Raw genomic sequence first — 27,913 nt, 5'->3', positions numbered from 1 at the left:
GCCGCTCGCAGGAGGGCTCCTCTCAAAGTTAGCTGTGTCACTGTCTGGCCACTTAGTGCACCGCCGTGCCGCCTTTATGCATGTGCCTGAGAGTGTGTGAGGGCACACAGCAGAGCGTCCGTGGCTGAAGACTGACTCCCAGCCTCGCGCCTTTGCTCTCAGGGCTCCAGTTAGAAAGGATGAACTAGAGAAGACGCACCCCTGTATCTTTGTCTTTCTCTCTCTCTCTTTGTGTCTTTCTCCATATTTAAATCATGGCTGGATTTTATAGCTGCCTACGGGGGAGAAAGTAAGTCAGAGTCTGTTTTTAAAGTAAATATTGCACATTTGTTGGTTTGTTTTGCTGTCGGGAATGTGGAATCTCTTTGGGTTGTCAGAACATGTCATATTGCATTAGTGAGTGTGTGCATGCTGTGTGTTTATAGGCAAGGTCTTTTATCTAAATTGAACATACCCAGTTTTGCTTTGTACCCTTGCCAGTCTGTTTTTTTGATGATGGAGCAACTGTGTGTGCCTGCTTGGATATGAAGAGTAGCTTTTCAAGACCGTCACATGATAATTATTTACACTTACTTGTGTGCTGTGTTTTTGTGTAATAAAGCGTTCTTTTTGGGAGAGAGTCTTTCTAATGGTGTTTTTCTAATGGATAGTAGAATAAATAGCTAATTTGTGAAAAGCTGAGAGAGGCCAAGAATTCCTCATGAGCTGATGAGATAACCACTTTGTGTAAGAAGTGTCTATGTTGGTGCTGGAAATAGGGCTTGGTAACACACAGGCGCAATTGTTTCTGTAATTTCTTCTCATTGGTCTCGGGACATTAAGTGGTGACCATGCTATTTCTTCTCCTAACTCTTCGCTGTGTAAAAGCTGATGTACACTTTTGTTGATGGGATGGTTATTTTGTGCATATTTATGTAGTCTGAATATGGGTTGTTGAAGACGGTGATTGTTCTGTCAGAAGCAGTGTCAAAGTTTAAATTGACAATGCTGAAGGTTTTAGATGGCATCACATGCTTAAGGTGGCACTGGAATTCAGTCCTCTTTTGGAACTGAGGTGACATTATAGAGAATTTGGCTAGCATCTTCTTTTCAACTGTGCAGTTTCACAAGCATTTGTTGATATTTCCTATTTAACCATAATCTGCCCTGTCTCTTCATCAGTTTGCCCATGAACTGTTTAAGGCTTCTGCCACTGATTCCAGAGTGAAGTGGCTTCTTATTGGTCAAATTTATTTCTTTCTAGGAAGTCACTATCTTGTAAAAAACACATATATACATACATGTATATAATATTGTGTTACTCGTGCAGGAAATGCTTGTATCTAATTATCATGTCAAGTGAGGTACTCTGACATAATGGAGGTGGCTTTTAGGCCAAGTTTCTCCATTGTAGTTTGCTTTTTTCCCCACATCATAATAATAAGGTAGCTGGACAGTTCAGATAACCAGACTGTTGGATTTCTAGATTCACACTCCATAATCCAGGTTTTTGTATCTTTTATAATGGTGGTTCATCTGCTTAAATTCAGACCATAATCAGTCTGCTGTGAGAAGAGATACTAACCTCCCGAAGCATCTGGGTACCCTTCTCTAGCAACACTTCCCCAATTATCTGTCGGAGCAACATTAGTCACGCCAAACAACATTTTAAAAACATTACAATGTTAAGTGTGGAAAGCAATGCCTTGAAAGAACTTATGCAGAAGGACTACCTGGCAAGTGTCTGTGAATTCAGTGTAATGATCAGAAACCAGTGGGCAGAGAAAAGCGGAGGAAAGACATGAAATTGAAGACTGCCCTAGTGGCAAAATGTTGAATAAGTTATAATGAGTGGTTAGGCTGAATTAGTAGTTTGGTGGCAGACAGGAAGACCAGGTACTACTAGAGAGTTGCAGAGTAGAGTAGGGCCTGGCCCAAACGTTGGGTACAGTAGGTGATAAGAAAAGCCTATAAACCTCTAATTTTGTTGAGTTCAAACTTGCCAGGCCAAGTGATGTGCTCTCTGAAGGCGAGATTCTCTTGAATAACACTAATGTTCTCTGAAGTCTGGGAGGTGGGCATTGTAGGACCACACAGTGATATTTTGAAATCTTGAGATGAGGACATGTCTGGCATTAAATTGGGTAATAAGGCATTGAGTTTCATATAATTGTTTGATAAATTTGAACCAAGAGCGTGTTCACCTCTACAGTGACCTGCACGTAACATGGAAAGAAGGGAAGAAATCACAGCAAAGAAGAAATAGAATCATAAGGTAGCTTTGTGGCACGCTATCTATTTTTTTGTCCATATAGAATATGCATCTCATGTACACAGATCACACATCTACCTTTCATGACAAATCTGGCCTGAAACCATTAAGAATAAAAAGCAATATAGATCAGCTGTCCCTTCTCTCTAGCCAGTGTCAAAAGCCTGCTCTCCCTTGTTGCTAAGTAGTTGTTTTCATCCACAAGTTTTGGTTGCCATGTACATGATCTCCTGTCAGAGAGGTTTATAAATAAAGCTACCAATAGTGTATTTTTCACTTATATAAACAGAACTAGTGCTGAGTTCCAACCTCACCTCTGAAAGTAAAAAAAAAACTGCTCTATAGAAGAGTATATGTGAAAAGTATGAGGGAGGTTGAGGATGTCTGCTGAACGAACTCAGGCAATTCAAGAGCTCTGAATTCTCACTAATGTTGACCATGCCACTGCATGGTGTCTGTCCTGAGCTGGAAGATGTGGGATGCCTGTAAATTTTCTACAGTGTCTACAATAGCAAAGCTTGTGACTGTACCTTTTAGGGGGCAGTTTCTCAATGCGTTGTTAAAATTTTAATGTCCATTCATGATGGGTTTGTGTATTGGTCCCAGCCTGAAGAAAAAATGTAAGCCTCAACTAATTTGTTTATTTATCTATCAGTCTGTACCACTGTTCTCTTTTTTTCTGACTTCCAAATATACCGATCAGCCAAATCGGTGCCACCACAGCCCTATAGCAACAATGCACCAGGCATTCATGCTTCCAGACGGTGGATGGGAGAAAGGATCACTGTGGGACATATGGTAGTACATACCAGAAGTGCCATGCAGTAAAAGCTCATCTGAATCCTTGCTTGAATCAAGCTGAAGCCAGTTTGATCCCATTGTTGCCCCAGGTTGGCCAGTATTTGCCTATATAAATCTCCCCTATATGCACGCTTTGCATCAGTATTGTCACATCTCTCAGCCTTTATCAGCTCAGGCTGAACTTTAATCAGCTGCCTACATTTCATTCTTGGCGTTTTTGATACTGTTGGATCCACAGTAACCTCAGGACCAGAAGTCAAAACTGCACTGAAATCTTTTGCAACTTTGTAAAAGTAAAGTCAGTGACAATGATATCATGAATAACAGTCCACAGGGAGCATACCAGTATCTGACAATACTTTTGTTGTTTAGAGTGGTGTGACAGAGCTCTGTGATGTGTCACAAATTGTTCTGTATCAGCATGGATCACAAAATAGACTCCTCATTATTGTCCTGTGACAATAAGGACAGGAAGATGAATGGTTTCAAGAAGATGATTTTTATTGTGTTTTTGTTGTTGTTGTTGTTGTTGTTGTTGTTGTTTGTTTTCCTTTTGGCCTATGAGATAACAGACAGTTTTTTGATGAAAATCCTCTTTGCTTATGTTGCAGTATGATCTGTCTGCTGAATAGCAGGTCGCTGCTGTGATTAATGGAACACATTTCCTTTTTTCCATGATAATCTCTCCTCAGAAGACGCGTCTTGTCATGCTCTGGGTCTGGACCTGGTTCTGGGAGTCACTGCTGGGTTTCTACATGCTTGGTAAAGCAATGATAATTAGACCCTGTCAAAGAACAGCCTAATTGGAAAAAACTAATTAATAAGCCCCTCACAAAGAATAGTCTTACATTAATCATAAAAATGATCTTGGTTTGAGTTACCATTTTGGGCTGTTCACTGAAAATGACAGTACCCGACCTTACAGTTTAACACATTGTATATAAGACCTTAAATCTTGCCTGTATCCAATTGGAACTTGAAATTGATCTTTATAGTTCTAGATAAATCAGTTTGTGTTTGAAACTGGAGCCCACTTTGATGCAGTGTGTGTGCCTCAATACAGGAGTAATACAATAAATAAAATTAAATGGCTCTTGTAAGGTTCATTTATAATACCTTTGTATGCACAACCACACACTTTTTCTCTGTGTAATTTTCTCATAGAGCCGTCCAAGGTAACATGTAGCTAAGTTATATTGATAACAGATTATAATTGCACATGGCCATGACCTTTTTATTACACATTTTAAATGAACTTCAGTTTGTAAAAGGGCAGAAAGGCTACTGTGATCTACTATTATATTTGATCCCTGTGTATGTGAAATGTGTATGTATCTGTATGCATAAGGTCACATATACTATTTTAATGAAAACATATGCAGCACTTTAAGTTATCAATGTGGGATGTTGTGATGTGCCTGTGCTCCTTGTGTTAAGTGTTGTGGGATCTATGCTTTACAAAGTCATTTTTGTGGGCTTGTGCATCTTATCCTTTTAAATTACACAAGGATAAAATCATTGAATCAGTTGTTGCGGTTGCTTTACAGTATAGTATTTGGATGCTATATTGTAGTGTTTAATGGCAGTCTGTCTATATCCGTCCCCCTGTAAACCAAACTCGTCATGTGATGTATGTAATTTATACCACCAGCTAGTGAAGGCTCTCCACCACTAATTAAAGGCATGCCGGTTTGTTTCCCAAAAACAAAGCTTCCATTTTTCAGCTGGGCAGAGCAACAACAAAATTCACGTGGTCTGCTTTATTTTTTTCCCCCTCTGAAACAGAGGGACAAAGTGTCAGAAGATGGATGCAGCAGCCGTAAATGTGTGCAATGGGTTGTGCGTGGTGGCCCTCATGCTGGATAATGTGATCACTTTGTTGGCAGCCTGCAGCTGATTCAGGACCTGATTGGTCCAAATGATTGTTGATGTCAACCGTACTTGCTTGACAATGCAAAAAGCAAAGCATTTAGCAGCCTCCTAGCATTTCTTTACACTATGTCTTGTTTGTTCTGTGTCCTCCAAATATAATTGATGGTTTGGTGTATTGCTAGTACTTAAATATCATGTACATGTTGTCTGGCTTTACAGAATGAGGGGAGACTATTTAAGGCACTGTATGTTTAATCCATGGGCTACGTGGATTTAAATTACATAGGACAGGGCAGTGATTCTGTCAACATCAGCTGTGAGCGACTTAGGCCAGATGGTGCTGTGCTAAGCAGCGTGTAACCACTAATCAAGGCATTATCAATGTCTTATTTCAATGCCTGTCTAAGGTTCTGGCTAATCCGTGATTGCATAACAGAGGTGACACTGCGTTTCTGTGCTATGAAGATGGAGGTCCATGTAAACAAATGTATAATACAAAGACAGTCTCGCAAGAGGTGACGGTGATAAAGACGTGCATTAAAATAATTACACAGCTGGCCAAGCAGAGAGATAATGAACAGTGTGAGACAGGGCGCTAGTTCTTTGGTTGATAATTCTTAGCAGAAGTTCTCTTTGCAATTATTTGTGTGGTCAGATTTATTTTCTCAATTCATGCTGCTGTTATACTTAAAGGCAGAGTCTCAACTTATTTTAAGGCTTGTGTGGTACTTCAACAGTAGGATCTTTGCTTGCCTATGCAATCTGACTAACAACTGTTTTATTTCTGTTCTTTTAGGCTGCTCCCCTCCCCCAACAACTCTCTCCCCATTCAAATACCCCAAAAAATTAGAAAATGAAGTGAAGGACATCATTACAGAGCACTAGCACTGGAAACCCTCGGAGGGTAGTCCATTAGCCCCCCGCAAACTCATTAGTGCTCACTGATTTTATAGGGGAACATTCGATGGGATTTTCTCTTGTGAAAGCAGATCTGTGTCTTTCCAGGCCTGGGTCAAAGGGTCACACGGACCACATGTTGGGATTCTGGGAAGAGAGGGGACAGGCCAGCTGTGGGAACAGTCCTAGATGCTGTTTGTCACGTCTGTGCGGCTGCTTCCCAGAAATTACTACCTCCTTGATTGAAGATTACACTTATTTCACAAATTTGCTGAAGCACATTGATAGAGGAAAATGTTTCCGTATCACTGCACTTCTGTCAGTCGCTGGATGTGATGTGATGTACCTGAGCAGTGTAACATGAGAACTGAAACATGACATGATGTCAATGGCAGAGAAGAGAAGCCTGAACTGTCACCGGATGGCTCTTGCCTTCACGTCTTTGGGCCTGTGTTGGCCTGTGTATCATAAACGTATCATGGAATGTCCTAACATAGCCAGCCTTGAGTGGCGATGTGCACATTCTTGCTGGAATTCAAGGTTGTTGCTGAAGCAATAGTGCCAAACAAGAAAAAACAGATTCTTCTCATTCTTTGCCGTTTGTTAGCATGGTTAATAATTGAAAGCAAAGTTGAGCTGGCAAAAGCTTGACTGCTGCTATGTGTTTTGCTGTTTGGCAGAGTCTCCCTGACAAAGCTGCTTGGAATCTCGACCGTGTTACGAAGTATGCCCTATTGCAGTGTCTGGAGAACCTCTTTTTCCAGTGCACTCCCCCTTCCAAACTGCCAATAACAAACTCATCAATTCAACATTGCACCACTTATGTTGTATTTGCTGTGTATTTGCTGTCATGTGTGGAGAGTAAACATTGGGATCAATGTTTTTTAAATAGGTGAAATATATAAAAATGTCAAGGCATGTCAAACTACCTCAAAAGTGGCTGACAGGCCTCAGACTCCAGAGGGTTAAGGAGTGCCCTCATCCTGCAATACTATATGTCAGATTTAGTAGATTATTGTGCCACTGTTTTCAATAACAAAGACCTTAGTTCCAAATCTCTTTGCCAAGCCTGTAACCTCTTGAGTATTTGTGACTGTAAATAGTCAGGGCTGCTGTTGCTGTAAATGACATTTGGCTAATTTCATGACAGTGAGTTGCGTTCGCTTTGCAGTCCTGCCCAAGAACAAAATGTCCTGCGTTTCCTTCCTGAATGTTCTCAGGAAGGTCTGTTGTCTTACACCATGCTGAATCTCTTCACCTTTGTCTCAGCTGACTTTTTTACCACAAAATTCCAAAATATATGTGGGACATTTCCTTTTTTTTGTTGGGACTGTACAGTCAACTATGGTTTTATTTAACACAAGAGGAGCAAGAACACAGATTTCCAAATTCAGTGATGTGGGAATAAACCGGCCCTGAGTTGCATGGTGTCGTTTGTGTTGATTTTGGATGGACGGAGGTTGCTGGCTGTTCGAGGGGCCTCACGGTATAGACCTGTGTGCGGTTGGTGCGCTGAGATATGTTCTAATTGTGGAGAGACTCAGCTCAGTAACGAAGCCATTTCCTGTAGCGCCTCACGGCTCGTGCAGAGTGAGCGGGCCTCCAGCTGCAGCCAATTAGTGTCAGTTTGAGCGGGGAAGCGATTGATGGGTAAGGGCCTGCTGGACTCCTCACAGCCTGGGGTTTCCGGGGAGATGGGAGGAGCGATGTGCTTCTCTGTACTGTCAACGGCAAATTACCCTCATCTCAGAAAGGCTGTGGCTGGGATTTTAGCACACTGTGAACACAACATGCAGTGGTTTGGGGGAGAGCTCCTCATTGGCTGTCCTGAACATGGTCCACTTTATTTCTGTGAATGTTGTGTAAAAAAAAGTCTGAATTCCTTCACTAGATGTGATATGCTCTCATAGACTACATTGGGGAAATGTCAGATCCCTGTGGATTCTCCTCCATACCCTTATGGCTCATATATACAATCCACTTATCTGAAATTCTGACACATTCTTAACTACATATCATACATATCATAAAGAAATCAAAGTAGAAATGTAGTATTTTTCATTTTTTTGTGGAATGCTCAGAATGTGTGTGACAGGAAATCTGTGCATGTATTATAAGCTTTGGGCATTTTTATCACATTCTGAAAGTGTGTGTGTGTGTTGGTGGGAGCAATGTTTACTTTTTGATGTATATAGGCATCAATGATGGGCATGTCAGTTTTGAACGGGGTCACAGCGTTTTAGTTATTGTTGGTTATATTGTTTTATATTCAAAGATGCAGTAAAGATTTCAGAGAGCAACCATCGCTAAGCTACATCTGTACATCACTCAGCTGAACATAAAAAAGTCTTAAACACCGACACAGACCAGCTGTATCTGGCGTGTCTGTCATGTGAGTCTGTGAAGTCCCCCGTGGAAGCAGTCTTGCACAGCAGGAGGGTAGCAGGGACAGGGAACACAGGTTTATTGGTTTGTTGGGGCACAGCACTTGTGTGGGAGATATGCATTCAGGGCTAAATTTAGCCTCTCAAGAGGATTTTAACATGTCCTCTTAAGGCTAGATTTACAATTCATTGCCAAAATGTACCGCCACAATGGGTACCGTTGAATGTGGAAGTCAAGGAAGTAACAGGGTGGAGGTTCAGATTGAATATTCAGTCAGTATTATTGAAGATTAGAACAAACACGATCAGATTATAGGCTCCTGGCAGGAGGACTAATACTAAACGTGGATGGAATTAAATTGTGAACCCTTTTCTTTGGATTGAAAAGTTATTTATACTGTGGTGCATCAGAAAGTGCTGGTTTGCAGTGCCACATTGCTGTTCCTCTCATCCCAAACTCATCTCACCCTTTTCTAACTTTTCCTACCTTTTCATGTGTTATACTGTACATAGTGTTTCATTTATTAATATTTTCTTTCAGAAACAGGCCCACCATGAGTTTAAATGCATATGTGAACATTAAAATTGAAAGAAGTGGCATGAAAACTAACAGTAGACCTAATGTGTTTATTTGCGCCTGCTAGACTGTTAAAATAGACTCTTTTGGGGGCACCCTTTGGGCTCACTCTGAATTGATTGAGTTCCATCTCCTGGCCCTTAATAGATTTTCTATACAAACTCAACAGTAAGTCAGAAATTTGGATGTAATTGTATTGGAAACATCTTCATTAAAACAGAGTAACTGGTTTTGCATAGTGGGCTGGGGTCTAAATTACAACCACATCCTGTTTAGCCATTCTGGGGCCAGTATTCGTCGAGGCCTGTCAGAGATGCTATGGCCAGTTTCCTGATGGCAGGCTGATGGGTCCAGTTTAGCTGCTTTAGGAGCTTATACTCACTGTGGTTATCTGTCACAGACAGCAGCTGCTTATCAGTGAGTGTGAGTATCCTCCTCTGCTTTCAGCAGGGCGTTGTTTACCCCCCCCCCCCCCCCCCCCACACACACACACACACACACACACACACACACGCACACACACACACAAACAAACACACAAACACACAAACTCGCAGTCACAGCCATAAACACAGTCTACCCTTCCCTTCTGTGATAAAGCCGTCTGCTCTGGACACCTCCCCAACTAACGGTTCATTCTTCACCCCATTTCACCCATGACCAAGTATTCTTTCCTTTTTTTGTGAGTCTGAAATCTTTTTAACTTGCAATTGAAAAATACCTCAAGCCTGATGTTTTAGGGTATGTACTGTACTGGCCGCATTTATTTGTGATGTACAGCGCATACCCTTTCAATTGCACTTGAAAACATAAGCCTTCTTTTATACGCATGGATTATGGTGCAGGTGAGGGATCAGTAACTGTGATCCTCTGTGGGTCTATGGATACGTATACTGTATCTTTAACCTTTTAATCTCTAGCCGGTGTTTTAACTATGCAACGTTCTTAGTCAGCTGGAAGGGTCACATGCAGTCGTCAATCAAAGCAGCTGTAGAATTGCGTTTGCTGTAACAGCAGCAGTTCACTCGGATGGGTCCATTTTACGTAACAGTGATACTCTTTGCTGTAACCCTTGCGCGACTTAAGAATCATCAGATGGGATTTGCCCGTGGAATTACACAAGCTCTCACTGTGTTTTCACTGTGGAAAGGTAGACGAGGATGGTAGAATCCTCTGGCTAACACAAAATGGGGACTGGCTCTGATGGCCAGTCCATATGGAGTCTCTTCTCTCTGCTTCAGCATTACCCAAAGGATTCCCTGCTTGACTGACGTGCTGCCGTACTCACTGGCTCATAGTACATAATGCCTGTCTGTTTTCTGCCAGTGAGAGCGACATGGCGTCGGGACTTCCAGATGTGATGGTGAATCAGGAGGCAGCGGAAACCTCGGAGGAGTGTTCAGGTAAGAGCTTTTCTGCTTTTCTTAAGTGGGAAACCTGTACTGTGATCAGTAATCACTAGTTTACGTTGAGTTTATCATTTACCATGTGCATCTGGGGATACATTCCTGGGGAGAGTGTTTGAAAATGAACCCAAAGTGTTTGGGCAGCCAAGGCAATAACTCTGCCATCTGCCTTTACAAGTATAGTTTGTAAATGCTTTGAATGTCCAGCCTAGGGTTTCCATGGTCTCTTTTTCATCAAAGGCCAAGCTTATCGCAGGTTTCTTATTTCCGTAAAGAATATTGAACCTTCAAGTAGGCTTTATATTTAAACTTATACTACAGCATTTGTTACAAATTTATTAAATACCCTCTGAAAATAAACTTTGGGTGCTGCCTTAAGCTGATGCTTTCTGCATGGATTTGTGGTGGCCGAGCTGCTTTCAATTTATTTCTGTTTGAAATTAATATTGTTATATATTTTAGAGTATTTCAAAATGGTCTGCTCCAAAAGAGTGTCCGCAAACGTTCAGCACCCTGTCGCTCATACTGCAGTCTGGGAAGAGGAGCAGGCCCACCTTATCGCTAGGAAACCAAAAAAGGATGAAAGGAAGTTAGTACCATATCCCCCTGTAGGAATGAGCTCACCTCTGTATACCTCTGCCTCCTACCCTTGCTCTGGAGTCTTATTGGAATGGGGAAGGTGTGGACAGCAAGGTCAGGCAGGCCCACTGACTGGAGAGGAAACGGCAGCTGGATTAGCCGTTTCCTTCAGGATAGGTCACACTTACAAGAAGGATAATCTCCTCCATAGGATTTAAGTTATAAAGGGTAGGCCGAAGTCCATTAAAATAAATTACTTGTCAATGGCAGAGGTGCGCTTGGCCACGGGCCAGCGGGTAATTCTTTGTACCCAGACTGACACCTCATGTCATCGTCTCCAGGCTGACTGCATGTCGCAAACACAGCAGAGAAAGGATTGTATGCCGACTTAATGACCTGTCCAGGTTTGGTGAAAAAGAAGAGCCATGGTCATGTCAGTGATCTTCACTACTGCTGGGTCTGCGCATTGTAGTTGGTTGCGTGGGTGGGTTCTGATTCCTGCACTGCCACCAGCTCAATCAATCGATCAACTTTATTCAGTGAAGCCCCCTTCACAAGAGAAATAGTCACAGGCCACCTGCAAAGCGAAAGGCTCTGCATTTAGATTTCAGTTAGAGGCAGACGTCTGCTGATGGACTCCCACATCACCCATTAATGTAGAACTACATTAATTATATAGTTATACGTGTAATCTCAGAGAATAACACCCGTTGTCAGAAAAAAACTGAATTCTCCTGCTTGAACATTGTCCCACTAAAAGTGGCTGCCCCATCTTCCTGACTGTGAAGGCTTTCATACAGCAAACTTTAAATGGTTTTCTTCTTAATCTAATCTGGTGGCTAAGTGGTAGCGGCGATGGCTCACTGTCTCTGTTTATTCCCAACGAGCACGTGATGGCTTGGTCTGGGAGCCATTCCAAGCAGGAATGGACCCTGTGGCTCTGGTGCCACTGCGACAGTGTGACGCTGTCTGGATGTCAGAGAAAAGACGGGGCATTTTTTTGCATTACCCAAATCGATCTTTTATGCCGACAGGGCTGTGGTCATCCAACCCCGTGCACATTTTTCGAGTGGTTGTTTCCCCAGCCATCCTGGCACCCCCAATTTTAAAAACCCGAATCTTGCCAGAGATCTTTGTTTGTAATTGGATGTTGAGCGTTTTCAGAGAATCTGAGCCAGAGGAGGGATTGTCTGGATTTATACATAAATATAGCTACCAACGACCTTCTCATGGCTGAAAACTGGGCACTTGCACTTTTATCAAGGAGTTGCGCGTTTTGCTTTTCACAATTGCCCAGGATGTGAGCCTCCCATCCTAGAGTATTGACAATCTCTCCATGGTCGACTAATAATTCTGACCTTTTCTGTCAGAATTGCCCTTTCTTCTCCTCTGAATGTAAACCTTCAGATTAATGACACATCACTTCCTTAAGAGGAAGCACCACCTCACATCAGCAAGTATGTTTCTGCCAGCTATTATTCTACACAAAGCCTTTTAGAGTGTAGTAAAAATACTGACATATAAAGAGTCCTGGGGATATGGATTTACAGAGGCAAAAGTACTTAAAGTCATAAAATAGAGGTGCTGAGTTTTCCACACTGCTGCTAATGGACATGGAAACATTGGGAGTGTTTTAGCACTGTTCTCATTACTACAACCTGGACTTTATTACTGCACAGAAGGTAAATTACTGTCATTTTAGGGCAAATAAGGGAACAATTAAGATTCCCATAGTGATAGGGGAGGATTTCCAGGGTTTTATTGCTAAGGTACTGTAAGTGAGAAGATTGAGGTGAGGGGGGAGAGAAGGAGAATCATACTGTGAGATCCCACTGTGACAGTACTGGACTCTGTTGAATAGATGAATTTAAGGTGTGCTTTGTTGGTATGTATTGACTGTAAAAGTCAATATGGAAATGTGTAAATGTGGAATAGAGCGAGAGACCAGATCCTGTGAGTAACTGAACTGGATGTTCTGTGCTGATCTGAATAGAACACACATTTCCTTTCTGTGTTCTCATACAATATTACAACTTGGTTAGAGTTATGATTCACCATATTTCAGACAGAACAAAACAGCAGTCTGATTTTGTGTCCTATTGGGTTTGAGAGGGGAGATGCTAACAACAGTGCACCAGAAACTGGACACAGATGTGCCTCATGGGGTATTCAGAACACACACTACCTCAGTGTATCTATGATGGATGTTCTGAGCGACCTTTTCAGACCATTATAAACAGTAAACTGAGTCAGGAAGTGACTTGTTTTACTGAATTGTCATATTTAAGAGAACAAATGAAATAATTGCTAGTCATTGATGGTGTGATATTGATTGATGTTGAACTTGATATTGGGTTGGGTAGAATGAAATATTTTTTGTGATGGGATGGATTTGTGCTTTGTATTATAGGAAAAAAGAAGTCAAAATTCCAGACATTCAAAAACTTCTTTGCCAAGAAGAAAAGAAAAGAGGCTGCAGTTCCTGTTAACGAGAGTGTTTTGAAGTCCAGTCAGTCTAGTGACAATGTCAATGCTCCCGAGGTCACACCAGCCCACTCTGATGCAGACCAGGACTCTGGGTAAGACCACATTAGCAGTGTCCGCCCTCTCAATCCGATAAGCAATGGAAACATTCAGATCTGACACAGTTGTCTCATTCCAAAGGCTTTGTTTTTTGGTTAGCAAGTTTGAGTAACTCCTTCTTAGCCACACGGGAACGTTGAGCCAGGAACAATAAACCAAGGAAATCCTGGTGTATTTCCATTACCTTGCCAAATCAAGATGTGATGCCTAACATCACATTACATCGTGCCCAACAGGAACATGAAATGAGCTGAGCAATGGGCTGATTCACATGAGAAACACAAATTCAGTGAGTCCTATGGGCACATCACCTTCTGTCTCTGGCAACGGTGAAAGCAGAGGTAAAAATATTTCAACTTTTCTCCAGAGGGTCTATAGTTTTACTTATATTCAGTCAATAAGGTTGATAACACAGCTTTGCATGGGCAATTTACATGGGTGAAATAAAAGAAATATTGGGGATGTCAGTTGTAAGAATATGTGTTGTTGCTGGTAATTATAGATAGTGTAATAATGGGAAGTGTATATATATGTAACTCATTCTGATAGCTAACTATTTCTGACAACAAGTTAGCAGAGATCATAACAGCTCACTAGCCAGAAAGCAGATACTGGGGACAGATAACAGAGAACAGGGCAAACTTCAGGTGGAGGCACCATCACTAATTATCCCCTTTTCAAATGAAGAATTGGGTTAAAAATGAAAAAAGTTTCACGACAGGAAAATTTATACTGGCCTAGCTGGCTAAGTTGAGCTGGCAAACATGTTTATTGACCAGTCAGTGAAAAGCAGATGCATTGTAATACCTGGTCAATATGAACACACCACATTGTGTTATTGTGTTCATAGTATCCATTGTATTCATATTTCTAATGTGATTTGCCCCTTAGTTGCTTTTTTCCTTCCTTTCTTCTCATGGTATGTGCAATTTTATCTTGCAATAAGCTAGCTAGCCAACTACTTTGCTATCCCCTGGAAAGTGGTGACTGTGCTTCAGGATTATGATAAACAAATGTCACCAACACAATATTTTTATTGTCTGATGAAGTCTGCTCTTTGTCCTGCTGTCCTCTGTTGGCTCAGGGGCATGAACTAAGCCCAATGACAGTCCAAGGCTTAAAGCCTAGTAGTCTCACACATGGCCCGACTATGCCATGAAAAAAAAAAAAACAATGGAAAAAGTAAGTGGGCCATTAGTACTAGTCGTCTGTATTCGTGTTCTGACAGTGTATAAAGAGCTAATGTAATCTGGCAGTGTCTTTCAATAGTCACATGCTTTTGGCCCAAAGTGGCGATAATCAGTCTTCACTGGCTGCTTTCAAAGTTACTTATGCATGCATCAAACATGCCGATCAGAGCTGATATGTGAATCAAACAGATAGCTGAAGATCTCTGCAAATATCTGTGCAGAACAGTTTGTTTGGCTTCTAACATGCAAACCATTTTATCCTCTGCAGAAGGCAAAGCAAAAAACATCATTAAATTACTGCCTTTGAAAGCACAGAGTCTCCATTACGCATGTTTACAACTTAAAAGGAGAATTGTTCACCTAATTCAAGATGCACTGTAGGGAATTAATTTTCTCCCTCCCACATATTCACCTTCATAATAAATCAACTGTTTTTTTTTACACATATTAGATTTAAGTGAATTTCTGCTCATTACTTGTACTGCCCGATACCTGATGTTGAGTCACTTTCTTGACTTGTTTCTTTGGGAACAAGTCAGTGACTCACAAAGTCTGCTGCTTTAAGGTTTCTTTGCAAACGGAGTGAGTCTCAGATCTATCTCTTTTAATGTGGCTTATTTCATAAAAGCCACACCAATATTAATAACCTTAACATAGTTAGCTGCAGCTGGCAAGATGGGATATTTCTTTCTGTATTAATTGTACTTAAATCGTTTCTTCACAGGTCGAAAGTTAACATGGGGAACAAGGCCATGTCACATGACAGTGTCTTTGTCTCTGACTCCCCTTCATCGGAAGCCAATGACGGCCTCGCGTCTTCTCAGGACAGCATTCATGGGAAAGTGAAGTCTCTGCAGGTACTCACAAAGCTCCTTTCTCAGTCCCTCAGGGTAGGTTTAGTTCTGGATGAAATCTGTAAGTCAAGTGGGACTTGAGCCTGTTGGGGTTTACAGCTGCAGTGTGGAGCAAGCTAATCGGCCTTAGCACTGGCACATTTGCACTGTGTGGCCTGGGTGTAAAATAAGCAGCTCATACGTAAGCCCAAGGACGCAGGTCTGTGCCTGGAGTGCCCATGCCATGCCAGCTGGTATCTGCTGCAGCGGCCTCCTGAAGGGCAGAGGGAGGCCCAGTGGTGGAACAGAGAAGGGGCCTCCAAAATGAGTCAGGGTTCCTGCAGTCCGCCTACTCCAGAGCTGCGTTCACCACAACATGCCGTTGCTCTGTCCTGCCTTGTAGAGGCATGTTTTCACAGCGCTGACAGTAAGAAAACAGACACGAGAATCTAATATATCTAATATAATCAAATCTATTGTTTAGAACACAGTTCATTCGTACAGTGAGGGATCATCTCGAGAAACTAAGAGACTAAGATCTGCTTCCTTGAGTGGGATTGGAGACATAGATCCAAGTGTCCTTTCTGGAATTTTTTGAGTTGACCTATATTACACTCTTAAAAAGGAGACCATTTTGGAGATTTCCACCAGCATAGCATCAGTATGCAATGTCGTCTGTGTTCATCTTATAATTTGTTTGGCGTTCCCTTAATTCACTGCCACATTCTTACTTCTGTGTGCCAAGGACAGCTGTTTTCTCGTCAATTGTTGTAGTATTCAAGCACAACGACTCTGTGTAAGTCTCTGTATGTAGACCCTGTAAAGACGCTATGTTGCTATGTAGGAACACTAGTGCTGAATGAACAGGAATATCAGGCGGGTAAGAACACTACAGCTGAATAAGTGGACAATGAGGTTTGGAATTCTTGTTGGAAAGTGAGAGCAGAGGCCCTGCTTTACACTGGACCTGGTGCTTGCTTTCCACTTCCCCAGCTGTTAACCACTGATAATTCCAGAAATTACGTGCATCCGTTGCAACCTAGTTTCCTCTCAAGTTAATTATATTACCCACTTAAAAAGATAAAGTAGATTTGCTGTTAAAGCAAAGGGTTTTTTTTTTTTTTTTTACTTTTTTTACTTTTCCCTTCACCATCATTTTCTGTTTTTCTTCCCCTCCAGAGCAAATTGTTTGCCTTTTATGTTGTGTTTACATTTACATGTATTAATTTGGCAGATGTGTAGATATACATGTTCATGTATATTTATCACATGAAATGTCACCATGGAAGATCTCTTGAATTTTTTTTAATGAAATGTGAATGCCATTTTTGGAGATACAGGTCTAAGTGTCCTTTCAAGTTTATTGGGTTAGCTCACTTGACAATTCGTCCATTTTGTGCATTTCTACAAGCACAGTATCAGTATGCAATACAGTCTCTCCTCAACATGTTACAACACTTGTGGTATTCCCTTAAATTACTGGCAGATTGTTTGCCAGGTTTTACTTCTGCATGTAAACAACAGCTTTTTTATATATTCCATCAGTGTAGTATTTGAAAATAAAGAATCACAATATGTAGCATGTAGGAACACTATAGATGAATGGAGTGGACTATGTGGTTTGTACTGTAGGAAAACTATATTTGAATGGAGTGGGGTGTCTGTGTGAGGTCCTCACTAAGGCACCGGTGTTTCCCTTCAGCTGCAGCTCAAACAGGCCATCAAGTTGGGCTCCCCCCCCTCTCTCATCTGTGTGAAGAAGGGGGAGGATGCGGGGGCCCTGTCAGAGGATGACGGCCTGCCCTGCAGCCCCCCGGAGATCTCCACCCTGCACACCGTCCTGACGGGGTCATCTCACAGGGTAGGACCACACACACACACACTGTCACAGAGTAGATTCTCCCATGTACCCCATAGCTTACATACATTTTCACCGGGTAAATCACTTACATGGTCTACACCACACTCTTTCATAATAAAATCGTCGAGTACCTTATCATGTTGCTGCTGTAGCAGGTATTCCTCACTCTCACTTTCAGCGGTCATGATGCAGCAACAGTACAATATCAGTGTGTGTTCACATATGCAGTTTGAAGCTGAATTTGTTGCATAGAGTAGCCTGCTAGTGCTTATTTTGACCTTCAGCTACTTTTCATGCACAAATTACACATGGAGCTGAAGGTGGTTTTGGTCACAGCCATTGTTTTGATGTCGGGTCACTGTCTCTGCGCTTCACATAAACTTTGGGCCGCATGTGTTGTTCCCCTTGTTCTTGCCCTCCACAGTCCTCTAACCTGGTCCAGAGGACAAGCTCGCTGAGCCTGGAGGGATCAGAGAGTGAGGATGACCAGGTAACCATGCCTCCTACCCTCTGAGAAAGTGCAAGCACACACAGTCACATGTTCATAGACAGCACAGCCGCAGAGGCTTCTGGGAAACGGGTCCAGCTGGATTCATTTTGCGACCAACGAATGGCATGTACATCCTGTCTAGTGCTTCCTGTTGCAAGAAAACCAGTGGCTGAATGAGTTCCCACCATCCCCCAACAAAGATTGTTTATTTAAAGCATTCTTTTAACAGATTCGTCCACACTCTGCCTAATGTGTCGACTGAAAACACATGAGACACTGAAGCTTGCAAGCTGTTCTCTGTTTAATGTGGGGATGAATATGACATGCTGTAGTAATTTAGAAGGAAAGGAGAGGGGGAAAGGGTGCTCTAGAAAATTTTACCAAATAATTCCCCAGTGATATATGGGGCAGGTCATGTAGTACAACGGTTTTCTGTAGCTGACTCACCCCGGGCTCTGTCGAGAGATGAAAGATGACACTGTGGGCATGGCTCCACAGTTCTGACAGTGAATCAATGCAAGAACGGCTCGGAGCCCCATTACTGAACCACATGTCACCAAGGCCTTTTGCTCGCCTTTGCCTCAGAGCTCGTATGAGCACGATTAGGATCATGTGCCATCCATGTGGGTGTACTTCATATAGAAATAGCCCCACTCCCCAATGAGAGCTGGTGTTTAGATGGCTCCCAAAGCTGTTCTCTGAAAGATGATCATTGTATATTGTATATGTGTACATTGTATATTGTACGTGTGTTTGCACGTGTGTATGTGTGTGTGTATGTGTGTGTGTGTGTGTGTGTGTGTGTGTGTGTGTGTGTGTGTGTGTGTGTGTGTGTGGATGCTTTCATTTGGTATGTGTGTGTGTGGATGCTTTCATTTGGCAGATCATCATAGAATAAAATCAAATCATTAAGTCAAATTAACATGATATGCTGAAACCCAGGTATGATACAGGTGACAGTGACAGTGATTAATTAACATCCAAAGTTTCACTACTTGAACATGCTTAGCATAAAATGTTGACTTGCCATCCTAATATATGTTGTAGCCAGTGAACTTGATCTCAGCTAAACAGAATATTGACAGATGCCTCATAATCAGTAGATGATGATTTACCAATGTGACGTCTTTGTTACACAATTGACATTGGGGGAATGAAAATAAGATATCAGTAAGTGCTTTTTGGACAATTATCAACATGAAATTCAGCCATCATTATTTCAGACCAGACAGGAAATCGATACCCAAGATGTAAGTAACACTTACTGAATTTGTAAGATACACAACAAGATTGTAAGATATATATGTGTGACACATGAGGATTGTATTTGTGAAAAAGGATGTTGAGTGTAATGTTGTTATCTTATCTTTTTTGTGACCAAGTGTCTATTACATTGGATGGAGTATTTACTTTATAATATAATAATTTAAAATATTCCCAATTCACATTTGTTAATGTGTGATATTGGGAAATTGTAAATTGTTTAATAATAAAAAGGTATTTACATCATGAGTTTATGAAAGTGGTAAAAGCATCTCAAATATAACATGAGAGAGTTTAGTTTGGCAGACCAAGCACACAGCAAGTAAACAGTTCTGTCAACATTTTTTTTTTTTTGTAAAAGCATGATCCCTCCAAACAAATACTTTCCCTTGATTTTACACAAGTATGGAACAACACTAGATGTTTTGAACCAATGTTCAGGGGCCAAGAGCTTGTAACTAACTTTCTTACGTAAACACAATATAACAGCAAAATTTCTTTCACAAGAAAGAAATTGGGAGCAGAATAGCTGCTATTTTGTTTCTGGCATGACTTCATCACTGACTACCAGAAAAACCTGGTTAAAGCAACTTGTTCATGAGTGTGTTTAAACTAGTGCTCACTTTTGACATCACAACTCAATATCTAAATGTGACCATCTACTTTAGTCACCCTTTAACCAAATTTACCATTTGATAACACTCTGGGTAACTACCAACAGAAAGAAATGCCTTGAGGTTTTATTAAATCCTCAAAGAATTACAGATATGAAAAGAGAATCCTCTGGGAAACACCCAAAAATTCCACTCAAATTGTTAACCGAATGCTTGGGGATTGAAGTTACACAACTGGCTGTTTACATCCTGAGAAATCCTGTTGCTGGGCTCGTAATTTGGGAGTCCTCTTCTCCTCATGGTTGGAGAGATTGGGGTCAAGGCAACAATATGGAGACCCTACATGAAAACACTGCCTCACAGACATACTCACACATTCATAGACAGACTCTCACATACAAACACGCACACAGTGACCCTCAGAAATAAATCAAACACAGACACTGATTCACAGATACCCATAGACTCACACACACACATGGAGTCATGTACATTTGCACATGCACACACTTTGGTCACACATACATGCATTCACACACACTGACACATTCTGACGCAAAGACACTCACTGTTACTAATGTTCTACATGAGGGGCATGTCTTTGTCTTTCTCCTGCACTCATGATGGCTGCTGCCTCTGGCTGAACTGTAGTTGTAACAAGACACAGATTGTTTTGTGCACTATAAAAAGGCAACATGCTTTTAAATGTTTTATTTTTTTATATAGGAAAGCCAGCATTGCCTTCAGCTGAGAGGGCTCAGATCCTAATGCTTTAAAGTTCCTTGCAAAATCAAAAATACGTAGCATTTTACCATGTCATTGTCAGTGTATTTATGGAGGATTTATTATGTTTTCCTAACCATGGGAGTTATTGAAGTTTCAGTGTGGTCTGAGGGTATTCTAGTAGTCTAGCTGTCTGCTGGAAATGAGCATATTTTTACAGGGTCAATATGACTGCCAAGATGACCCTGGCAACAGAAATACAGTGGACACTTCTGGATACTTCAAGAAGTCAGTGCTAGTGCTAATGCTACTACCCATGTTTTGTGAGTCTTTATTTAACCAGTATGCCAATGTGTAAATGTGAAATATGTGCCACTGGTGTGTATATTCACTTTTATTTACATTTACATTTATTCATTTGGCAGACGCTTTTAGCGACTTACAAGTGATGTTACAAATATATAGTATAAGTCTTATTATTGAAATTTCAGTTCAAATAAGGTGCATTCCTTTAACAATGGAAACGGGAGAAATCTGGGTGCATGGCAGTCAGGGAGAGGCCGAGTACCTTATTTATGCAGCTAATGTCAGAGTGGGCAAAGTACAAAATGCAAGGATGTAGCACAAAGACTTCAAAGAGGGGGTATTTTTAGCAAATCCTAATGGTGAAAGGTCACAATAACGCTGCCCTTAACACACTGTTTATCCAGCTGGGTGCTCTTCCGTGTGCGTGTGACTTGTTTTTTCCTTTGTCACAAATGGACAAGAGGGAGAAAAATTCTAAGAATTTCTCTTGTCAGCAAGTGGTTTTGTAACTCAACATTAAGAGGATTCTAGAAGAATCATATTTTAAAGGCATCAAGGCTCATTATCCAAAAAACTATCAACAGCTAGTATATTATCGTCCAGCATGTATATCAAATTTGAGCAAAGCATACACTGTGAGCTCTCTGTAAGAAGGTGTTAATTATCTGAAATTGCATTTAGTACGACAGAAGCCCACATCAATTCAGATAGCCCTTGTAAAGGGGGTTTGATAAATGTCTGATATGTTCAACCAAAAGTAATTTGAATAGCCATTAAAGGTGCATGTCATACCAGCGCTGCTAATCATATGGATTGGTACATATTCATTTTTCAGTAAGACAAAAAACTATACCAAGGGAACTATACCTTGTTTTAGCTCTGTAGCAGCTGTTAGTTAAACTGGCATTACAGAAGAATGTTGTGTGAATAGCTCTGGAATAAGGAAGTGTTTACATAAAAGCGACAGCAAGAATTTCCAAGGACTACAACTTTGATGTTAATGAACTGGGGAGGGTCAGTGATTTTTAAAAGGTGCCGTTTTGAGGAACAATGAAACCATTTACTAAAACTGAAGTTGCAGACCTTGAAAATATCTGTCCCATATTTTTGTTACACAGTAACTCTGTGACTCCCAGGATAAGGCATTCCAACACAAAGAAGGCCTCACATCTTGTGGCATCGGAAACTCAAACGTAACCCGAAACAATGTTATTTAGATAAAAATGGACAGTCAGCTAGACAACAGACATGTGCCACATAGTGACTAGTGAGTGCCTGACTTGCTGTCCATCTCCCGCAGATGTCCTTGGAGGCATCCTCCAGACCGGTCAGTCCTCTGGTCACGCTCCCGGTGGACTTCAGCCAGCCCGCCAGCCCCGCTGCCTGCCTGGACACCTCAGCTGCCCGGCACCGCATCGCCGTCAGACACAAGGCCTGCGCCAAGAGGAAGCCTGCCAGCGTAAGGACCTCCTCCCCCCAGACCCCGCTGTTCTAATCGCTCGAGCAGAGGCTCTCATAAAACGGCCACGCCACAGGAGCCGAGCACACGTCCAGCCCAACCGCAACGCGCTGGCCTCCCGCCCCTCGTATCAGCGCGGGAGCCGTTCAGCCGGTCCTCATAAAGGCAACTCACAGTCTGACCAGATTCATCTGAAGGCCTCTTGTTTGACTTTGCATGACCTATACTTGGCTTCCCTTGTCTAGTCGGGTTGCACAAGTTAAGTTGTGGTAGTGCTATGCTCACACTTACTGGTTTGGGAGTGTTCTTAGCCTGGTCTGACACTGTTGGTCACTCAGTTTGAATGGATACACTTCTGTTCTTCTGTGCTGGAAGTCACTGTGGGTAAGAGCGTCTGCTAAATGTAATGTAATGTATCCTTTCAGCACGCGGAAAACACTATGAATCTCTATTATGTAAAAGTGATAAATCAGGCAGATATTCATTTATCAAAAGGCAGCTACTGTTTTATTTTCCTGTAGTCTTGTGTTTGTCATATGGGTTAATTGTATGAAAGAACAATGTTTAACATTTGTCTTTCAGAGGGAGATACTTGAGGGTGGTAAAGTGAAGGTTTTGAGTGGGAGAGTGCCTCTCATTGTAAAAGAAGAGCGACTGAGCACAGTCACAACAGAGCCGTCTGCTGAGGAGAAAAATGAAGGTATTGAATTATGGTCTGAGCTGTTTTTACAATAATTTCATATCAGAGAGTCACACAGAGAATGTAATAGTATGAATAACTCTATGGGGAAATAATATACTGTAGAATTGAGTTACTGATTCAATTATCAGCCGAGTGAATGATAAAGGGAGACCTGAGATGACTTGGCTTTGTTCAGACAATTGGTTAGGTCGTTGATGAGACTGGCAGCCTCGTTACTGTGGACGTTTTTTGTTTCAGATGAGCCGATGAGAGAGACAGAGTATGGTGAAGAGCAGGAAGAAGACGCTGAAGCTGCTCCTCCTGCGAGTGTCCTGCCTGTTTCACAGACAGAGACGGAGCCTGCAATTCCAGATGAGCCCTCTAAGAGTGAGGCAGAGGAGCAGAGCTCTGCACAGGATCTTTGCTCCTCCTCATCCTCCTCCTCTTCCTCCTCCTCCTCCTCCTCTTCTGACTCTGAGACAGAATTAGATGCTGAGGAGGCCCTTCCAGCCACTGACCCTGTCCCAGACCTCCAGCAGCCCCTCCAGCTTGCAGCTCCTCTGACCAATCTCCAGGAATTTTCCTCATCTCTGGAGCCCCCTGCTGGACAATCCACAGACCCACTGGATTCTGAGTGCGAGGTCCCAGCTGAGGAGCCCAGCTCCCTGCTCCAGGAAGTGTTGAGCTCACTGGAGTGCCCTATGACCTCTGCATTTGTGCTGGACCCTAATGCTGTGGCCCTAGAGGTCAATGAGGCAAACACAGGTATTGAGAGCATGGAAGAAGATTTGACGGTCATACCAGGTTCCTTGTCCCCTGCCTCAGAGGAGGAAGAGAAGGGTGATTTTGCCCCTGTGTCTATTGCATACAGCAGCCCTGATGCTCCAGATGCAGAGCTGTCCAAGGAAGAAGAACCTGCTGAATTAGAGGAAGGTGATGATGAGGAAGAAGCAGCCCCTGCTGAAAGTCTCATTGAAGAAGAGGAAGATCTCTCTGAGGGAAGTGGAGAAGCCAAAGTAGAGGAAGAGGAGGAGGAAGAGCAGGAGGAAGCCATGCTGGAAGAGGTAGAGGAGGAATCCATTAAGAAGAAGGAAGAGGAGGAGGCCATGGAGGAGGGGGAAGCTGTGGAGGATGAGGTAGAAGAAAAGGAGGTAGAAGCCATGGAAGAAGGGGTGGAGGATGAAGAGGAGGAGGATGACCAAGTAGTGACAGCCTCAGAGGTCCCTCTGCAGGAAGTTCTTGCATATTCATCAGAGGGTGAAGAAGAGGAGGAAGAAAAGGATGACATGAGAGTGGAGCTGGCACCAGAGATCCATGAGTGTATGTTCTCAGAAGAGTCTGAGACAGCAGAGGTGGACCTGGTCTCTGCGGATGCAGTGAAGCCCCTGTCAGATGACAGCTCTGACTCAGAACAGAGCAGCACAGAGAGCACAGAGTGCACCATCGAGCTGTCTGCTCAGGTGGCCAGAGACGACACCTGTCTGCCTCTGTCGCAAGCGGCCGACTTCGACCAGCCTGCAGCCCTGGCACCTGGCAGTACAGAACCTGACCCAACCACAGTGGAGCCTTCCTGTAATACAGACGTCAGTGCAGAGCAGAGCACAGAAAAACCCTCCAATGTCCCAGAGGATCCTGAGAAACTGCCAGATGTTCCTGAGCCAAGCAAAGTCAGGTTCACTATTGCCCCGGCTTGGCAGAGATCCCTTTCAGGAGGCACCTACAAAGAGCCTGGTTTCACCCATCCCATCAAGCCCGAGGCTTTTGAGCAGGGGCCTGCCGAACCAAGAGACCTCTCTGGCAAGGCCGAAGTAGCAGCAGCCAGCCCTGACAGAACCCAGAGCTCAGCGCCCCCCTCTATTCCAAGACAGCCTCCCTCTCCAGAAGCAAACAGTGCTGAGAATCCATTTGGGATTCGGCTAAGGAAGACTGCGGTCCTGCTGCGCTACAGCTCAGAGGGCTCCGGAGAGCACCCTGGAACCACAGATCGTGTGGAGCCTATGGAACCGCCAAGACTCCCCCAATCCGGGCCCCCCAGTACAAAACCCGCCCTGCCCAAAAAACCTGACCTGCTGGACGACAGCCTTACCAAGCTCAGGAAAACCCCCGGTACTGAGCCTGTATGACTGCAGCTGTGTTTGTAACATGTCAGCTTTGCTTTTAACTCTGAATATACAGCAAATCAAGCCACACTTTATAAAGATTAAACGTCATTTCTAGTGCTACTTAGAGTTATACTCTTTGTGCTTCAGGCAAGGTCAAGAGGAAAGTAGGAAGAAATGTTCTCCAAACAGCAAAGCATTCTGTCTGCATGTGTCCATGGGCAGTAGTAGATCCACTGACCTCATTCCAACATAATAGCTCATAATTAAACCCTTACATGAATCTGCTTGAGTCACTGGTTTAACAACATATTAAAATATGTTCACTGTTATCTGAAGACCAAGCCAGCTGCTAAACAATGAGGAAAAGCTGCGAGTTAACACTTTCAGCACCTCAGAGAGAACTGCATACCCAGTGCAATCATGAAAGCACTGCTGGTTTGTGCAAACAGGTCTTGTTAAATTTTGATTTCGAAGTATCTTGAGCATAAGACCCCCACTCATTTTCTCCGTAAACTCTAGTGTGTGTGTGTCATTAGCCGCTGCTATCATAGCTACTTCATATTTTCCTCTTTTTTTCAGAGCCAGCTGTCAGCAAAGTGCCAGGAGGGACCGTGGATTCACCAAGCTGGATTTCTTTAGCCAAGCAGAAGCAGAAATCCTTCATAGAGAATTCACCGGAGGAGACCCTTGAGAGAAAGTTCCCTCTTGAGAAGGTAAGATGTCTTTGATTGCTGATTTCAGATGGAACCCGAGCAGTATCAGAGCTTACTGATGCTTATCCCACTATAACAGGACACACTGTCTCAAAGTGACACAATCAGGTGGTAGAATCATTCTGGTCTGCTCTTTACTTTTGTGTTTCTCCTGCTGGGCTAATCCCTTAATCTTCTTGGTTGGTATCAGAGTTTCAGGTCTTCAAGGGCTTATATAACCATTTTTAATCAAATATCCGATATCAGTGCAAAGCAAGAATTCTGTTGCCTTTATTAGAAATGTTGTCTCCCCTTTTCTGCATATCACAGAGCAGCTGCAATGCTATATCAAATTATATTAATGCTTTTCTTCAGAATGTGTTTTGCGAGTGGCAGAATTTGCTTGTCATTAGAAAATATGTCATTATCTCTATATCATGTCATCTCAAGTTGGTTTCCGAATATGAGTATGAGGATTTGACAGAGGAGAGCCCCCCTCCCTCACGAGCCTACAGCTGCTCACCAATAATAATATTTAGCTATATAAATGGAAAATAATAGCCATTGTTTCTTTTGCAGGATGAAGCACTCACGGAAGGCTCTTTACCCACCTTGACAAATCTGTCAAATAAAGAAAAAGCCAAGCTTTCAGGTTCACCTGTCACAAGTAAGTCCCCTCCCTGTCATGCACACCTGTGTTGCATCTTAAACATGTGTTCTTTTTAAAACCTTTGCATAATATAATGGCACTGTTTTCATATGAGAGCAATTTCATGCTACTGTGGAGGGCTTTGTAATAGAAATACTGTAGTATATGACTGCCCCCTTATGGAGGATATCAGAATCGCACTGCCTTACTCTATTGAGCAATTCTCATTCATTTTTTGTTTTGTCATTTAGTGTACATTTTTTGTTTTGTCAATAGTGTACATACTGAAACTACAGACAGGCGAGTTTTGTATGTGTTCATTTTCAGTGAATCATTCCACTTGATCAGTAAATCTTCCCCCTTGCTCTGTTTGAACAGCGTCCTGTTCCCTGGAGATCTGTAAACCTGCAGCAGTGGAAAAGGAAGGAAAGAGGACCCTGGCGCACTCACCCCCGGCGCCTTTAGGCCAGGACGAGCCCCCGTGGCTGGCCCTGGCTAAGAAGAAGGCCAAGGCCTGGAGCGAGATGCCCCAGATTGTGCAGTGAACGAGCACACTGCAGAACCGTTCCCTGTGTCCCAACCCCCCCCCCCCCCCCCCCCGCTGTTGAACACAAACACATTTTGCACATATAGAGTATTTTTAATGTCTTATATTTCCTTGGTTCAGTAATACCCAAACACTCCTGCTTGGTTTGGAATGTAAACCTGCATCAAAAAGGTGTTGGATTTGAAGAGATGGGCCCCATATGTGAAGGGGATCAGCCACACAAGGACACAGTCTTGTTCTTATTGCAGTGTAGTTTGTCCACATGTATGCATGTGCAAACACACAGACATCCTTCAGTACGACCTTGATCATTAATTTCAGGTATACGTGTGAAAAGAGAGCTCGAGCTGGAGAGACCTTTGTATTTATTTCTCTTTTTATGTACTTTTTATGTATTTTGTGTTCTATTTTTGTATTGCCTCCCAAAGTGCAAACACAATAAATTTGTGACTTGTATATAATTTGTGCAGTAAAAAGTAATCATGATAATAATGGAAAAACTGTGTTTGGTTGTTTTTTCACTCAGATCCCCACAGAGTATGCAATGAAAGGTTTTTAATGTGTTTGGCCCAGATCAAAATTATTTTCTTGAATTTGTAAAGATGATATACCACCTTGGCTACTCTTCCAAATAATCATCATCATAATTTAAAAATTTATTCCTATTGTTATTTGTTAATGACCAAGAAAATTACCGAGGAAAGTAGTGGGTGCATTTCATAAAATGCAGCTTTTCTGTCCCTTGACTTTTATTTTAGGTTTTTTGTTTTTTTTCAAAAAAAAAAAACCTTTGTAAAAGTAGAACTAATATATACAATTTGGTAAACTATAATTTTGCTGTTGTTAGTCTGTGCAGCCTGGTATAATTTGAAGGGTTGGTGTAAAGAGAAAAGGGCATATGTCCTACACAAGAAACTACCTTTATGGAACCTGTCTCATGTTTAAAAATGATGAAGTAGCCTGGACAGCATGCACATGCCTTCACCAACAACAACATACACATGATAGTTTCAAGTCTGACAGAGGCATTCAGTATCTGACACAAGAAGCTTTGTCCTGTGTCTGTCAAAGGCAAAATTTGTCTGTCAAAGGCAAAATTTGTGTCTGTCAAAGGCAAAATTTAAAAGAAAAATATGCAGTTTTGTTCCAAGT

The 27,913-nt window shown here is 42.3% G+C and overlaps 1 protein-coding gene across 1 annotated transcript; it reads left to right on the top strand.

Moving 5' to 3' along the window:
• The first annotated feature begins 8 nt into the window (after positions 1 to 8).
• On the top strand, positions 9 to 26,800 carry zgc:66433 (uncharacterized protein LOC321250 homolog). The gene is made up of 12 exons (XM_036548552.1): positions 9 to 289; positions 10,109 to 10,185; positions 13,178 to 13,346; positions 15,265 to 15,397; positions 17,076 to 17,234; positions 17,659 to 17,724; positions 21,931 to 22,089; positions 22,672 to 22,789; positions 23,030 to 24,877; positions 25,453 to 25,586; positions 26,145 to 26,232; positions 26,593 to 26,800. The coding sequence occupies exons 1-12, from the start codon at positions 255 to 257 to the stop codon at positions 26,757 to 26,759; spliced, it is 3,153 nt and encodes a 1,050-aa protein (XP_036404445.1). The 5' UTR covers positions 9 to 254; the 3' UTR covers positions 26,760 to 26,800.
• The last annotated feature ends 1,113 nt before the right edge of the window (positions 26,801 to 27,913 follow it).

Source organism: Megalops cyprinoides, chromosome 16 (genome assembly GCF_013368585.1).
Source record: "Megalops cyprinoides isolate fMegCyp1 chromosome 16, fMegCyp1.pri, whole genome shotgun sequence".
Taxonomy (NCBI): domain Eukaryota; kingdom Metazoa; phylum Chordata; class Actinopteri; order Elopiformes; family Megalopidae; genus Megalops; species Megalops cyprinoides.
This window is presented reverse-complemented; position numbering and strand designations above follow the sequence as displayed.

Bases quoted from the DNA above. Each gene is read 5' to 3' on its own strand.
- zgc:66433 (XM_036548552.1), top strand. From the start codon at position 255: ATGGCTGGATTTTATAGCTGCCTACGGGGGAGAAA. The intron at 17,725-21,930 runs GTAACCATGCCT...CATCTCCCGCAG, and splicing joins CAGAGAGTGAGGATGACCAG to ATGTCCTTGGAGGCATCCTC. The intron at 22,790-23,029 runs GTATTGAATTAT...TTTTTGTTTCAG, and splicing joins TGCTGAGGAGAAAAATGAAG to ATGAGCCGATGAGAGAGACA.